General features: G+C 40.8%; 1 protein-coding gene across 2 annotated transcripts in view; it reads left to right on the top strand.

Annotated features, from left to right (window-relative positions):
• The window catches only part of KIF14 (kinesin family member 14), a 106,986-nt gene that overhangs the window by 23,930 nt on the left and 65,605 nt on the right, over positions 1-17,451 (top strand). For both annotated transcript variants that reach the window (XM_073356780.1, XM_073356779.1), the window contains exons 14-21: positions 345-447; positions 651-811; positions 2,830-2,977; positions 3,535-3,687; positions 4,523-4,649; positions 5,372-5,465; positions 6,492-6,630; positions 13,371-13,468. In XM_073356780.1, the coding sequence (XP_073212881.1) occupies positions 345-447; positions 651-811; positions 2,830-2,977; positions 3,535-3,687; positions 4,523-4,649; positions 5,372-5,465; positions 6,492-6,630; positions 13,371-13,468 (1,023 nt within the window). The remainder of the gene's footprint in view (positions 1-344; positions 448-650; positions 812-2,829; positions 2,978-3,534; positions 3,688-4,522; positions 4,650-5,371; positions 5,466-6,491; positions 6,631-13,370; positions 13,469-17,451) is intronic.

Genomic DNA, 17,451 nt, shown 5'->3' with positions numbered 1-17,451 from the left:
ACTGATACTGTAATCAAGTCACCCCCTCACCACCTTCTCTTTGTTCAGCTAAATAGATTGAGTCTATCACTATAAGGCAGGTTTTCTAATCCTTTAATCATTCTTGTGGCTCTTTCCTGAACCCTCTTCAATTTATCAATGTCCTTCTTGAAGAGGAAATTGCCTGATTCCTCTCAGGTGGGGTTCATTCTGTAGTCAGGATAGGCTTGGGCGGGGGAGGAAAGAGATTCAAAGTCACATTATCTAAGTCATGAATTTCATGGATAGCCGGAGTTAAGTTACATAACTTGGTTTTTTGTTCATGATTAGCTATTGCTGTCACATCTGATGTTTCTCACTTTCAGTGTTATCAAAAATGTTGATGGTAGAGTGAGTATTACGCCACTCAGAGAAGCAAAGACATATGTTAATGGGAAACACATTTCAGAGCCAACAGTTATGCATCACGTAAGTTATCCATCACTGATACAAAAATAAATATATTTATGCATGGCTTTGAAAACACCTGGCATGAACGGTAAATTATCTGTTGACTGCAGATTTTGAGAAGGCTCTTGAATCGTTCATCCTGACAGAACACTGGATATTTTGATGTATTATATATATATTTGATTGTAAGATTAGAGACTGATAGTGTCTGTATTTTGCAGGGTGATCGTGTGATTCTTGGTGGAGACCATTATTTCAGGTTTAATCATCCAGTAGAGGTTCAGAAAGTAAAAAAGCCATCTTGTGGGACTACCCTTTCATGTGATGGGCCAAAAGATTTCGAATTTGCAAAAAATGAACTGTTGGTTGCACAGAGGTCACAGTAAGTATTGTGGCACCTTCCAAGTTAAAAATAAACTGCTCATCTGCTAATGCAGCATGCTGTCTTCTAGAAATGTATAGGCATATAAACTGCATAAGAATAAGTGAAAGTGTGTAAAAAAAAAAAAAAAAAGTCAGTCTTTACTTCTCATAAAATCCAAAATTTTAATAAAGTTGAATACACACACAATGATATTGGAATGTTTTTATAACCATGAAACATTTATTTTTGTAATCTCTGTGCACTCTTTTGATTAACTGTTTGGAATTCACATAATTCTTATTATGACATATTTCCATCATAAGCCTGAATTCTGCTAAAATTGTCTTCTCACATGGAATCTTCTTGCTTGCCAAAAGATTAAATTGAAAGTTTATTCCACTACAAAAATCCAACACAATATTGCAAAATTCTTCATATTTTATTTGTCAGAATAACACAATATTATCACACCAGTTTAAATTATTTTGGTAACTTATTTCAAAATACCTGTCAACGAGTATTTCTGTAACAATACAGACAACAAAAAAGATTCGGGAAACGTTTTTTGACAAATAGATTCCTTACTAGGCATATTAATACAGAACTCTGAGTAATAATGGATTTAAACCATATTTCCCACACCCCTCGAAAGCAGTGCAAAGGCTTGGGGGAGTCAGGGGTAATGGAGAAGCTGAAGGAGAGGAAAGTAGTTGCTGGGAAGGAGCTTGGGTATGAACTTGAACAGTTGTTGGGAATGGGTGGGAAAAGTATAGAACAAGTGTTTTTGTGGGGGGAGTGGAAGGTGGTGTTAGGGAGCGTCCCCCATGCAGACCCTGCCTGACTCCTAGCCTCTCTCATTCAATCAGGCACATTTGTCCCCATGTGGTCCTGCACGCCCTCCCCCTCTGCCCATGTGGCCCTGCACCTCCACTCCCATTCAGCCCCTGCCCTAGTCTGTCATCACCCACTAGCCCTTATGAGCCCCTGTCTGACCCCCCTCAGCAGCCCCACACTGTCTGTCTCCCCATATCTCCTGTCTCCTGACATGGCCCGACAAACGCTGTGAAGAAGGCAGACTTTCTCTTCCCTATCCTAACTGGGGCTGGCAGGAGCAGCTGCTGTGTTCTAGCACCACAGCACCCTCTGGTGTGCAAAAGGCAGCACTGCATCAACTTTTCAGTAGAAGCTATTTTCTGCAAACATTAAATAAATAAATTTTTAATTAAAAATATATGCGGCACATGAAATATGCATGCACAGTGGTGCAGAATTCCCCCAGGAGTAATAGTTTTCTGTGCCTGGGCTCTATGTCATGGGAAGCACACATGAGGAACAGTGGTGACTCTTCCAGGATCTGCAGCTAGACAGGAAGGATGCAGCTATTCTAAAGCTCCCTATGCCTAACCCCCAATATAGTTTTGGCTGCAGGCTTTCTCTTCCCACTCTGATTAGATCAGTGTAGGAGCACAGAGTACCTTACCTTTTATAGAGCAGCAGCAACAACACAGAGGATGGTGAACAACATTTGTATCCAGCTGTAAGTGGTAGTATAGGTGCTAAGGGACTAGTGTGTGTGATGTGGCACCCTGTTGGCCCATAGAAAGCATGCTATCAGCCCACTAGGGCCACCCATGGCACTTGGAAATCTGCAGTCCTCACTGACTTAAAGTTTGGCTCTTCTAATCCACGTGACTGTAGATTTGTGAGTTTCTACAGCAGATACTATTTGTGAAAGATTCTCAAAACAGTTCTTGAAATCAAATGTAATAAAATAGACATAAAATGTAGCAGCTGTGGCTAAAAAGTCTCTCTCGATTTTTTTCCATTGGGGGACGTGAGAACCAATAATCAATAAACTACAAAACACTTAGCACACCCACCACAATTAAAATGAGAGGTTTTTAGACCTAAATTTCACTTTTGACAGAAGCAATAAAGTAATTAATATAGCATTTGTTAGTCTTTTTAACTCATATACAACATACTAAAAAAGGTTAAAAGCTAACATTTTAATTTAAGTTACTCACTACTTCCAGACTTGAATCAGAAATTGAAGAGGCACGACTGAAAGCCAAGGAAGAAATGATGCAAGGTATACAGGTTGCAAAAGAGATGGCTCAACAAGAACTTATTTCTCAAAAAAAAGTATACGAAAGCAAGATAAAATCACTGGAAGCAGAACTGGTAAATTGCTTTGTATAATTAAACCAAAACGTGGATTGTGTAATCTTTCATGCTGTCTCGCGTGCCTGAACAGCTGAATCCCTGGCTCTATCTCTCCTCTCCTTTGAAACACTTATAAAAGTCCACCTATTGTATGAAGTATTCCAGCTATAATGCATTCTTTTTGCACGGCGTTTTCATTCTTTCTTGCATTTGCTGTTCTGCTAGCTTGCATGTTCTTTGGGGCAAGGACTGTTACAAGCAGGATAAAATTTTCACAGTGTGCTGGCTTGATATAATTAACAGAGAATAATATATGGTGGCAAAGTGATAAATTTATGATACTTTACTTCTCTGCAAATGTACTACAGGGTATAATAGTTGATGTTCATTGACTGGGATATAACCTCCCATTGCTGCAAAAGTGAATTTATCTCTGTAATCTATAGTGGTAATAAATCTCTTATGGACTGAAAGAAGAACCGACTCTAATATCTATCTTCACCGAATGGGTTGGATGAGCTGAAGCATGTGATGTTTTTCCTATATCCCATACATTCTGTCCTTTGTTTTTTTAGAGAGAAGAATCTCATAAGAAACAAATTCAGGAAATGAATAACCAGCAGACTACTAACAAAATAAAAGAACTGGAAAAAGCAAAGCAACATCTTGAGTTGGAAGTACATTTCAGCAAGAAGCGTCTGGAAATGGAGACATTCGCCACCAGACAGGTAATTTTAAAATGTGTTTTGTCTGATCAAACATCTATTTAAACACACCATTATAGTATTATTTAACTTCATTGGCTCTCTTAAAAATAGTCCTCTCCAAAATGATTTTAAGATAGACACGTCTCATTTACTGTCCTCCTATTAAATCAGCTGCTATTTGGGGAATCAGAAATAACAAGCTATAATTTTATGTAATGAGGGCTGGGTTGCTGATATTCCAAACTTAGGGGAATGTTGAGCTCACCAAAAATGATGGACTCAGGCATAAGTGCAAGCAATGTCTAGAATGTTAAGTATTTGGGGAAATATCTGAGGGAGCCAGAATACTTCCAAAATTTGTTTCATCAGATAAAAACATGAAAGGAGACTTGACAGCACCCCTGAAAACGAGGAATTATTCCTAAAGAGTATTAATAGATGTAATACCTTACATTTTGACCTAGATTAGGTTTCTACATTTGCTGACTGCAGTAGACACCAAAACTTCATTATTTTCCATGACTGCTAGTGCACATTTTTTTCATCTTTAAATTTCTATGATAGAGATTTTTTCTTTTTAAAATAATTGATAGAAAATTCTGTTCCCTTTTTCTTGAATTCAGCAGTCCCATCTAAATAATAAATGCTCCAACATATACATGTGAGAATTTAAGCAAGCAATAAAAATTGGTAGAATTTGTGTCTTCTTAACTGATGTAGTAGAGGGATCAGATCAAAAAGAAGTTTATTGTAAAGCTTTTACCCTCAAAAGATAAAATAACCTCTCGCCCTGTTTTATCCTTTTGCTTTTTGTAAAAAACATTGTCATGGATGGATCTATGTGTCTTTTCTTTAGGCTTTAGAAGATCATACTATTCGTCATGCAAAGATTCTTGAAGCTCTGGAGGCTGAGAAGCAGAAAATTGCTAAAGAAATAGAAATTCTCCAACAGAATCGTGGAAATGGGAATAAAACAATAACTAGTATGTGGGGAGGAGGGAGGTTGTGTACAGTATAACTTTCAATTCATTATTTCCTCTGCCATCAGGCAATGGAGAGCCTTTCTCCCCTTCTCTTCCCGCTTGCTGGGATGTTTACTTTCTGACAGACACACCTCTTTAGTCTCTGTTTTCACCATTCTTCTTGTGAGAAAATTGCTGCATTTCTAGCTGAGATGGGATCCTAGTAGCTTAATCTCTTACCCCAACATGTTATCTTGGTGGAATTGAAGTTATAAGATCTTCATCTTTACTGTTTGGATGCAATCCTTGCCCTTCTTGAGACATGCACATCAGGCAGCGCTAGAGTGATACTTTGTTCACATTTAGTTGATCTGGGTGAACAAACAAACATGTAGATTAGCATGCTTCCTCAGCAGACCCAAAGGTTCTCCCACTATCAGGTGGTCTAGGCTTTGTGGGAAAGAGCAGGAAACACAGTTGTGGAGACTGGAGGACCAGAGCAGGAAGGTAAAATGTATTTGTTTCTGAAACCATTCAAATGTGATACCTGCCATGATTTAAATGGCATTCCAGTTTTGAAATATCCTTTGAAAGTGTTATCTGTCTTTTAGTGTTTTCAGTAAATTGGAAGTCCGTGTGACTGCCTTGTCCACCAAACTCCTTTAAAGGTCTCCTTTTTTGGTCTGGGATCATTTCAGTATGTTTGATCCAGTCAATTATGATCTTATGTGTTTTTTATTTAGTTAAGCCTAACTGGAATTCTATGAAACTCTCTCTGATGATCCAGGAGGCCAATACCATTAGTAGTAAATTAGGAAAGCACACAGTCTTCTGCAGGTGAGTTTCCTAATTCACATACAAGGCACGTGTAAAAAATAACTGAACTTGATGTTAGATGTGGAATGAGCTTTTTCTTAGAAAACTTTTGCTTATTACTCTTAACTCAAAACTGTTGGTTTGCAAGCTATTTTGAGTAAACTCACTTATAATAAATACACAACAGAGAAACTTCTATTTAAGGCTTCTCAAGAGCCAGGATCTTGTATACTATTTTGGAATTTCTCCCTTGAATCTGACTGTATTACAAGAAAATTTTACCGAACCAACCTGATTACTCCTGTATTAGTAGGAGTTGTAAGCAAGACATGAGAAGTAATTCTTCTGCTCTACTCCGCACTGATTAGGCCTCAACTGGAGTATTGTGTCCAGTTCTGGGCGCCAGATTTCAGGAAGGATGTGGACAAATTGGAGAGAGTCCAGAGAAGAGTGACAAAAATGATTAAAGGTCTAGAAAACATGATCTTTGAGGGAAGATGGGAAAATTGGGTTTGTTTAGTCTGGAAAAGAGGACTGAGAGGGGACATAACAGTTTTCAAGTATGTAAAAGGTTGTTACAAGGAGGAGGAAGAAAAAATTTGTTTCTTAACCTCCTGAGGATAGGATAAAAAGCAGTGGGCTTAAATTGCAGCAAGGGAGGTTTAGGTTGGACATTAGGAAAAACTTCCTAACTGTTAGGGTGGTTAAGCACTGGAATAAATTGCCTAGAGAGGTTGTGGAATCTCCATCATCAGAGATTTTTAAGAGCAGGTTAGACAAACACCTGTCAGGAATGGTCTAGATAATATTTAGTCCTGCCATCTAGTGCAGAGGACTGGACTAGATGACCTCTAGAGGTCCCTTCCAGTTCTATGGTTCTATTATTTTAATTATCCCCTTGATATTATTTGTTACTTAAGCAAGCCAAATTTCTCAAAACTAATCTTTGTCTACTATTGGCAAACTATTAGCCTCATAGTGTTCCACTAGTCCACTCTTTTTTGTTAATTTTGGTGATCATAGCTTTTGTATTTTTTTTAAAATTAGACATGATATATCAGAACAAGGAAATGGCACTGGACCTTCTGTTAAAGTGCTGGTTCGTAACCTCAAGCTGGAAATTGCAACTTTCTGGAGCCTGGAGAAGTTTGAATATAAGCTAGCAGCAATGAAAGAACTCTATGAGGTCTGTAAGAATTGAAGAAAAACTTCACTAATTGTAAACATTTAATTTACGCTATATCGATGAAATCAAACAGGAGTTAGAGTCCAGAATTTGACAGATTTTTAATGAACTAAACATCTGTGCTTTTTATGTAGGTAGGGGAAATCCTAGTTTTTACTCAGTTTTATGCATTTTACATTTACTCCATCCTTCCTCAGGTAAAGCTCTCATTTACTTAGCAAAAACTGAGTGATGCCTTCTGGACCTGGACCATGTTTGTAACTGGGTGTGTGCGTGCATGCGCGCGTGCTCACACATTTGGAGAAAATATCGATTTTAAAAGTTTTATGGATTTTTTTTTTTCAAATTTTCACTAGTTTTTGGATCTTGCTAGTCAAACACACAATTTGACATTCAGCTAGATCCTTGTTTTCAAGTGCAATCTTAGATGTTGAAGGGTTGGAGAAGGGTTTAAAGACCTTTTTTCAATGTAAAGCATCTGTCTCCTAATAAACTGTTCTTTAAACTATATTAGTGAAATGCAGCAAAAATTTCCATCACTCTAATTACATCTCCTTTAGACAAACTATAGAATTTATACCTTGTTCCCTTTGTACATGCAGTGTTTTGTATTAGGGTAGATGGTGTTAACATTAATGCTTTGTACATAACAAGAGCACGTGCAAAGGAAGGGGTGGGGGGGCAGGAAAAAAGAAGAAAGGTATCTGTATTTGACTCCACAGTTGTACATTATTTAAAAAAAAACTTTTAAAATTTGAAATTTCATGAATGCAGACAACACCTTCATAATTATATTGCCCTTTTTATTTAGTCTTGTATGTATGCAACTTCTTTTCCCACGGCGTATCAAAGTTAAAATGGTAGGCCTTGGTCTGTGCAGGAGGAAAATGTGTCAGAGGAAATAAACCCATCTTTGTACAATTCTTTATAAACATATAAGCACAGTGTAAATTGCCCATGTTCTAGGACAATATGTCCTAAAGAGCACCATGGATTTATACATTGTGTGAAGTTTTAGAACTGGTAGCTTACGAAGCCTAGTAAAAAGTTCACCCAATCTGCTGGGCCTCTTCAGATTCCTTCCATTTTTAGGAGGGCACAAAGAGTGGTCTTTCTGCTGCATTCCAGTTCTCATTTCAGGAGCTTTGCAGAGTGCAGTATCTTTTCTTCAGTGTGTGCAATATGTGAGGGTGCAATCTAATTGCATACTAAAACAAACATAGTAGATGGTATTCAGAGGTGAGAGCTGGCTGCAGTGCAGGAAGGGTCCAAAGCTATCAAGTGGGACCATAAAACAGTTTGTCTTAATTAGTTTATATGTACTTCAGTGTGTATATTCAGATGGTGTGGATATATGCACACTTGTTCTTTTTTCCTTTCAGCATTTATTTTGTGCACAGCCTCATGCATTGTTGAAAAATTAATAGAAAACAATGTGCTATGTCAAAGTTATAATCAAACATTTTGATTTTTGCTGTTTCTAAACTAAATTCCTTCAAACATTTTAAAAACACTAATTCTGATGGAGCATTCAGGCTGTGTCTACACTACAAAGTTTTGCTGACACAACTTATGTCAGCATACAGCCACTACGGTTAGTATATCTCTTGTCCATGTGCATACTTGGCTCCTTGTGTCGGTGCTGCGTGTATTCACCGGGAGTGCTTGTGTCAATGTGCAGTGCACCATAGGGAGGTATCCCAAAGTGCAACACACTCAGTGTGCTCTCTTTTGGGTAGTTTTGGCAATGCAAGGTGGGGCAGAAATGGATAGCGTAGAAGTGACTAAGAGCAAGGGGTCAACTTCCCATAATGCAGTGTACTCCATTCCATAATATCTGTATCCTATCATTTTTATTGCCTATTTTCAATTTCCATGAATGTGTGTGAGACTTGTCACTGTCTGTCATCTCTGACAGAACAGGGTGTCTGAACAGCTCTGCACTGTTGTCCTGGGTGTTGCAAGCACAGGACGCATGATTCTCTGGTATTTGCAGAGCTGCAAAGAAGAACCGTGGGGATGATTTCCTGGCAGTCACTTTGCTGTGAGACATAGCAAGAACCAATTCAAGGTTGTTGGTGGCATTCACAGAACTGCTGCAAATGGTGGAGTGCCACTACTGGGACCAAGAAATGAGCACTGAGTGGTGGGATTGCATCATAATGCAGATTTGGGATGATGAGCAGTGGCTGCAGAACTTTTGGATGTCCAAGGCCACATTCCTGGATCTGTGTGCTGAGCTCGCTGAAGCCATCTGATGCAGGGGCACCAAACTGAGAGCTGCACTGACAGTAGAGAAACAAGTGGTGAACACACTGTGGAAATTTACAATGCTGGATTGCTACCAGTCAGTAGGAAAATCCACTGTGGGGGGCCATTGTCATGCAAAAGTGCAGGGCCATTAATCATGCTGTGCAGGACTCTGACTCTCTGCTATGTGCAGGGTATAGTGGATGTCTTTTCAGTTATGGGGTTCCCAAACTGCGGTGGAGCAATAGACAGCATGCACGTTCCTGTTTTGGCCCTAGTTCACCTTATTATAGAGTACATCAACAGAAAGGGAGGCTACTTCTTTGAGCGGTTGCTCATGTGCATTCCATATTAGGTGTGTGTGCTCGCCACATGCACCGGTGCCAGAAGTTTTTCTCTTAGCGGTATCTGCAGGGGACTGGCTCTGTTGCCCTCTGGAGTGGTGCCCACACGGCGCAGTATAAGGGGTGCCACCAGCTCCCTCCACCCTCAGTTCCTTCTTGCAGTCAGTGGTGGTGCTGGAACTTCTGCTTCGGCTAGCATTGTTTCGTTCTTAGTTCTTGCAAACTTTGAAAACCTGTAATGTTGTGTATTTAGTTAGTAGTTCTTAGTTATCCTTAGTAGTATTTCCCAACTCTTTGATAGTCCTGAATGGGACTTGGCCAGGGGACGGGGATTGCCCCAGTCCCCAGGCTTTAAGCCCTGCGAACGCTGTAAATGGCCTATGCCCATCAGTGATCCACATACCAGCTGCCTAAGGTGCTTAGGTGAAGGGCACAAAAGTGACAAGAGCCGTATCTGCAAGTCCTTCAAACCTAGGACGAAGAAGGAGCGCGATATCTGTCTGAAAGTGTTCCTGATGGAGTCAGGACTCACTCTGGCACCGGAGCAGTGCGGCCTCTGTGCGCAGTGCTCTGCTGGTGCCATCCAGGAGCCAGCACCGGTCCCCCTCCACTGCTCCAGTGAAGAAACCGAAAAAGATTGTGAGCGGAAGATCTCCTACGTCCCATAAGGGAAAGGAGAGGGCTGGGGGAGAGCCACGACCTGTGCCAGGTAGCTCAAAGCCCCTGTTGGGAACTCGGGTCCCAGCTCAGGTAGAGCGGTGCAGCCTACCCCAGATAGCCGTGCAGGCTGCAGCCAGCTTCAGGTGCTGTTCACGCCCAAAGGCCTTCAAGCAGCTCAGGAGGTCCTGATCCTCAGTGTCACGCTCACCAGCTCCAGCGGTATCCCAGTCTCGGGGAAAACCCGCGTTGGGATCCATACACGTGTCCCTGCCTCAGCGGCACCATTCCCCATAGAGAGGGACATCTCACCATTGCTCACCTGCCCGAAGCAGTCACACCTCAGGACTAGAGAGGCAGGCTCAGCTGAGCCCTCTTCGGTCCCTGCATGGGGGCACTAATCAAGGGACTCAAGGTGTACCTCGCCCGTGGATTGATGCAGACTCTCTGGGGCACACACCACCCAGCAGGAACTCTAGGACCAACCCCAATTGTCTCCAAGTGCCCGGTAATGATCCCGGGGCTGATCAGACACCAGAGACTGTGAATTGCAGGGCCGTCATGACCCGTCTCCAAGAAGGATATTGCCCTACTGAGGACGGTCCTCCTGGCAACCGGCCCATAGTAGCTCACGGTCCTGTTTGGTTTCCCGGTACCAGTCGAGTAGCATGAGGCATGGATTTCTGGGTATCCGACGCAGATACTCTGAACACCATCAGTCCCCAAGACCCAGACCAAGACAATGTCGCTTGGACAGGTTGGCTTCGGGATGCAGCAACAGGCACCGGTCGGACAAGAGCCACCACTCCGCCCAATCCTGGTCGCCTGGTACCGACTGCTCCGCTGGTAGCTCTGGCTCAGAGCGAGGTTCCCTGACCGCGGGACAAGCCCCAGTAGTGGCAGTGCTGACTATATTATCAGCACCAAAACCTGCCCCAGTGGTCGGCAGTATATTATCAGCACCAAAACCAAGCGCAGTGGCCAGCACCCTGGGGGTTCACTCAACCTTCCCAGGATGCCCAATTGGTGTTGAGAGCCTCGGAGAGGCTAGCAGCCTCAGTATCCCATCCCCCTCCGATGCTCGAGGCTTCAGGGGGTAAGACCCTGCGTGTCCAGGAGAGCAAGCTGCTGGACCACCAATGGGCATGGAGATTCCTGCAGCACTGGCATCCTTGCCAGATGAGGCTATCATGGGGGCCCCCCCTCACCCAGTTCCTCAGGATGACACCAAAGCGCACCAGGAACTTTTGAAGAGGGTCGCTTCTAACCTTGGGCTTCAGGCAGAGGAATTGGAAGAGCCCTCGGACTCTCTGTTTTGACGTCCTCTGTTCCTCTGCTCCCACCAGGGTGGCCCTATCCCTTCATGAAGGGGTCTCCAAAATCAGTAATGCCCTGTGGCAGACCCCCTCTTCCCTGGCCTCTATCTCTAAAAGGGCCAAACCTAAGTACTTCATGCCAAGACAAGGGCACGAATACCTATACTCCCACCCAGCCCCCAATTCCCTTGTGATCGAGGTGGTTTACCACAAGGAGAGGCAGGGACAACCCGGGGCCACCCCCAAAAATAAAGACTTGAGGAGGCTGGATCTTTTCGGACATAAAGTTTTAGTCTTCCAGCCTTCAGGTGAGAGTAGCCAACCACCAAGCCCTCCTTGACCGATATGACTTCAGTATTTGGCAAGCAATGGCCAAGTTCGAAGGGTCGTTCCCCATGGCTTCTAAGAAGGAGTTCCGAGTGATCCTCTATGAGGGCACGACTGTGGCTGAGGCGGCCCTCCAGGCAACATCAGATGCTGCTGCCTGCACCAGGGCTTCTGCTATCTCCATGCGGCGAGTCTCTTGGTTGCTCCTCTCTGGGTTGTCCACTGAGGCCCAGCAGTCATTGCAAGACCTGCCCTTCGACGGGGGGCCCTATTTGCAGAGCAAACAGACAGCAAGTTGCATGGCCACAAGGACTTCCGCACCACCCTGAAAATCCTGTGTCTCTACATGTCAGCCCCGGCACATAAGCAGTTCAAACGGCAGTAGCCACAAGTACTCCTGTTCTTTTTGTTCATAGATGTGGACACTTCTACAGCTGGTTCAGAGCTGTGCCTGCACAGTCCTTTTCCCCGCAGCCCCAGGAGATCCAATAGCTCCTGTCTACTCCAGGCAGGAGTGCATCTGAAGTGTGTAGCTGACATAGTCAGCTGGGAAGTTGCATACAGCAAGGGAGAGCAGATAGAGTTGTGCTCACCCAGCTGGACAACTAGGAAAAGCCATTTCAAAATACATGAGGGGTTTTAAACATGGAGGGACTTCTGATATGCATGACCCCTGGAGTTAACAATTGTGACCAGAGCAGTCAGCGTTAGGCATTGTGGGGCAGCTGCTGGCGGACTTTTCGGGTCGACATGGGTAACTCATGTCTTCACTTGAGCTGTGTCGCTTTCTACACGTTGACCATAGCGCAATGCTGCTCAGGGAGCTGGTGTTTCTATGTCAGTGTAATGGGGCACACACATCAGTGGCAGACATTTTAAGTGTACAACCAGGTTGACACAGCGACCTAACTTTTTGTAGTGTAGAACAGGCCTAACTCAAGCTTGGAATTTGAAAAGACAGTTTGAGCCCCTGGAGCCCCAAAAATACCATTTGAAAAAATTTTCTCAATGGAAAAAATACTGGCTTTTCATGTTTGGAAAATGTTATTCTGTAATATTTATCAAACCTTTAAAAGAAAATTGCCCCTCAAATGGTGAAACATGAAACCCTTTCATCTGAAAGAATAATTTCTTCAGACAAATGTGGGTATCTGAAATCAGAAATTTAAAAAGAAAGCTCCAGAATTCTTCTTTCAGTATTATCTGGTTCAAATTTTGTAAACGGAGGTGTGGGGAGGGAGTTGGGGGAAATTCTGTTTCTATGTATGTATATCAAATAAAAAAAGTGCATTTAGGTATATTTACTGTTAGGAACTGCTTTGGTCTTAGCACCTAACCTCTAGTTTTGCCATTACATATGGAAAAATATGGCTAGAATTGTTATGTAATTCTAAATGTTGTTACAATGCAAGAAACTTTAGTGAAATCTAAATGCATTGAGTCTTTATTGTTCTGCTTTAGGGAGTGAGCTGTAAAGTAGTTTTGTCCTTGGCTTCCCCAAATCCAGGAGGCTGGACATTGTCTTCCCTAAACTTTTATCTCGTTTGTAAAGGCTAGTGTGGACACTCAATAAAAGTTTGTAGCCTGCAACAAGTCTGTGGAGATGTTTCTGCATTAGCAGTTACAAATATATTAAGTACTTCAAGTTAATTTTGATCAGTTAACTTGAGACACAGAGGTCTAATGTAGACATAACCTTAACAAGCAAGCCAACAAACATTTATTTCAAAGGCAAATGCTAATGTTAAAGACCAGCCTATTTTCTTTACAAATAAATTGTAAGCTTTTATTACACCATTCCTCTTTTTAACATAGCTAAAAGAACTGGATTTTCTTCTCCTTTCAGAGTAATGGTAGTAACAAAGCTGATGTATTTTATGATCCTGCTGATGAGTGGGAACCTGACCTTACAACTACATCCATTTCTTCCTTTTCCAGAAGGAGGTAAATAATTTATTATTCTAATTTTTTATATTAAAAATTACATTTTCAGAAACTTGTTGATTGGTATAATTAAATGTCTCAATAAATTTACATTTATTTTATTTGCCTTATTACAGTGCTGACACGTTAAAAATTATTCGGCATTCAACTTGCGTATTGGCAAGGAGGGTGGAATTGTACTAATATAATACCTTAGAAAGCTCTGAGGCTCTTTTGTACACATTATGCCAATAGTGATAAAATAAATATAATTTCATGTATTTTTGGAATGGCTGAAGTATGCTCTTCATGCATATTAATGACTTTCCTGTTGTGAATGTGATGCACTTAGCAGTGATTTTTTTGTATCTTTTCTTAAGTGACCTTTTTAAAAAAAATATATATTCCCCATCTTGTTACTTTATGATATACCTAGGAGGCCTGAAAGGTGTGGGTTTTTCTAATACCTTTTTTTCCTTATGTTTTCCCTTGGAGATATCAAGAATGTTGAATTTTTTACAGTACTTTTGCTGGAGGTCTATTTTAAGGCTTGTCTGCCGTAAAGTTTGTACCTAATTGGTTGTCAATTAACTTAAGATAGTTTGGAGAGTGTCTCGACTTACCTTTATAAACTAGCAATCAATTTAATTCCTGAGATTTAAAAAAAAAAAAAAAAAATCCTCTAGACAAATGGTCAGAGGACCCAGTCACATGGACTTGACAGTGGCTATACTAACAGTGGTTTGCCAGTATATCTATTAAATGTCCAAAAAAACCCTTGTACTTTAATGCAGAGTTAAGGTTGCCTGGTGATAGCTGACACCCTTCCAGAACATCGAGTTGAGCAAAGCTCAAACTAGTGAAAACCAGGAAATACAGAGTTACAGTAAATGCCAGTGCAGTCTTAAGTCAGCCCCAATAAGCCCATGACAGATATTCTCACTTGCCTTTGCTATGTATTGCACAGGAGCTCCCTACACTTTCATGCTTTTCTTATTCCACAGAGAGAACTCCACATATACTAAATTTTACAACTCCTTCAAACCCTTTCACAACTTCTTCACCGTAGGCACACTAGATCGTCAAACATTATCCTTTCACTTACCCTTCCTTAAAATCACAGACCATGTTCTTTGCCCACCTAACTGCTGACAATCCCCATGGCAAGCCCCCAGGCCCTGCTAGTGACATAGTCTACACAGCGCAGTGATGCAATGAGGCATACTGGGTCTGTCAAGGGACAAAGGCAACTTTTTTTTTCCCCCTTCCTTGCACCTCTTTCATGTGATTACACACCCAGGCTCACACCACCCCCAGAGGGCCACAGTCTCCCAGGTTACCTTGTATCACAATCACAGCTCTTCTAAGCTACTACAGCTTCCTCCACCATTCAGTACAGTTATACCTAATACAGTGAATAAAGCTGGAGTTACATGCAGATAATTCCCCGTGGCTATTGCCAGCTCTGAAGGGCAGAGTTACGGTTGTGTGGACATGAATTTGTACCTGAACTTCAAAAAAAAAAAAAAAAAAAATCCCCCCCCCCACCCACCCACCTCAGGCCACATTCATACATCATGGGGAGAACTATAAAAAAAAAAAAAAAAAGGGTGACTTTAAAGGCAGATTTAGTGTATATAGGTACAGTATAGTTTTTATGGCTTTTTCAGTGTGCATTGTAAAGCTATAATATCCAACATTGTGGACTATCATCAAGTAAGCAGTAAATTTAACTAAAGAGAGTAATTATCTAAAGAGAATAGTTATCTTTCATTCATAGCAGTTACTTTATAATCCTAAATTAGGGCTGTCGATTAATCGCAGTTAACACACATGATTAACTCAAAAAAATCACTATTAAAAAAATTAATCGCACTGTTAAATTGAAATTTATTAAATATTTTGGATGTTTTTCTTTTTCAAATATATCGATTTCATTTACAACACAGAATACAAAGTGTACAGTGCTCACTTTTATTATTTTTATTACAAATATTTGCACTGTAAAAAGAAGACAGTATTTTTCAGTTCACCTCATACAAATACTGTAGTGCAATCTCTTTATCATGAAAGTGCAATTTGCTAAAGTAGGGGGTTTTTGTTACCTAACTGCTCTCAAACATAACAATGTAAAACTTTAGATCCTACAAGTCTGTTCAGTCCTGCTTCTTGTTCAGCCAGTCACTAAGAGAAACAAATTTGTTTACGTTTAAGGGAGATAACGCTGCCCACTTCTTAATTACAATGTCACCTGAAAGTGAGAACAGGCATTCGCATGGCACTGTTGTAGCTGGCGTCGCAAGATATTTACATTCCACATGCACTAAAGATTCATGTGCCTCTTCATGCTTCGGCCATCGTTCCAGAGGACATGCTTCCATGCTGATGACGCTCATTTAAAAAAAAAAAATGCGTTAATTAAATTAGTGACTGAACTCCTTGGGGGAGAATTGTAGGTCTCCTGCTCTGTTTTACCCGTATTCTGCCATATATTTCATGTTCTAGCAGTCTCGAATGATGACCCAGCAAATTTTGTTAGTTTTAAGACCACTTTCACTGCAAATTCGACAAAATGCAAAGAAGATACCAATGTGAAATTTCTAAAGATAGTTACAGCATTTGACCCAAGATTTAAGAATCTGAAATGTCTTCCAAAATCTGAGGGATGAGGCGTGGAACATGCTTTCAGAAGTCTTAAAAGAGCAACACTCTTATGCGGAAACTACAGAACCCAAACCATCATAAAAGAAAATCAACCTTCTGCTGGGGGCATCTGACTCAGATGATGAAAATGAACATGTGTCGGTCTGCGCTGCTTTGGATTGTTATCGAGCAGAACCTGTCATCAGCATGGACATATGTGGTTGAAGCATGAAGGGACATATGAATCTTAAGCGCATCGGGCATGTAAATATCTTGCAATGCTGGCTACAACAGTGTCATGCGAATGCCTGTTCCCACTTTCAGGTAACATTGTAATTAAGAAGCGGGCAGCATTATCTCCTGTAAATGTAAACAAACTTGTTTCTCTTAGCGGTTGGCTGAACAAGAAGTAGGACTGAGTGGACTTGTAGGCACTAAAGTTTTACATAGTTTTATTTTTGAATGCAGATTTTTATTGTACTTAATTCTACATTTGTAAGTTCTCTTTTCATGATAAAGAGATTGCACTACAGTACTTGGAGTAGGTGAATTGAAAAATACTGTTTCTTTTGTTTTTTAAAGTGCAAATATTTGTAATAAAAAATGAACACTACACTTTGTATTGTGTTGTAATTGAAATCAATATATTTGAAAATGTAGAAAACATCAAAAATATTAAATAAATCATTATATTGTTTAACAGTGCGATTAATCACAATTAATTTTTTTAATTGCTTGACAGCCCTATTCGAAATCTTGAAGCTGTTGGGGTGGGGGAGTGTTAGGGAAAAAATACCAAAAATGTATTAGGATCTAAAACAGATTTTTTTTCAAATGTTTGTAGGTATCAGCAATACAAAATAGTGTCTGGTTCGGAAGGTTTTATTTACACTTCTATAATTTAAAAGCATCATACTTAAAAAAGTAAATTGCAGCTGAGCCAAGACCTTGTACATGAAGTTTTAGCCTTGTAACAGTGTTTACGGCTGAATTGCAAACTCCTGCAAATAGTAGCTTATAATGGAAATGCTGACAGATCCTTAATTATGGCTTTGCTACGGGGCACAGATATGATACTGTTATTCTGCAGTAAAGCAGTTTGGTTCAGCTGATTGTAAATCTTTATATGCGTTGTTGACAGCCCAAAGTAAATTCTACCCTGGGGTTAAATAAAAGTTCTTTAAAAGGAATCTGACAGGCAGTTTCTTTATTTCTAGTCTAAATATTAGTTTAACAATAGAATAATGTTGGAATGGCAACAGCTTTCCTGGTCTGTTGCTTGCTGGGCAGTAATTGGAATTCTATTTCTGTGCACTGTCAGAGTCTCAGTTGTGTATTTAATCTGCCTAATTTAAACAATG

This window comes from Lepidochelys kempii, chromosome 8 (assembly GCF_965140265.1).
Source record: "Lepidochelys kempii isolate rLepKem1 chromosome 8, rLepKem1.hap2, whole genome shotgun sequence".
Taxonomy (NCBI): Eukaryota; Metazoa; Chordata; order Testudines; family Cheloniidae; genus Lepidochelys; species Lepidochelys kempii.
Note: the sequence above shows the minus strand (reverse complement) of the source record. Positions and strands in the feature narration are given on the sequence as shown.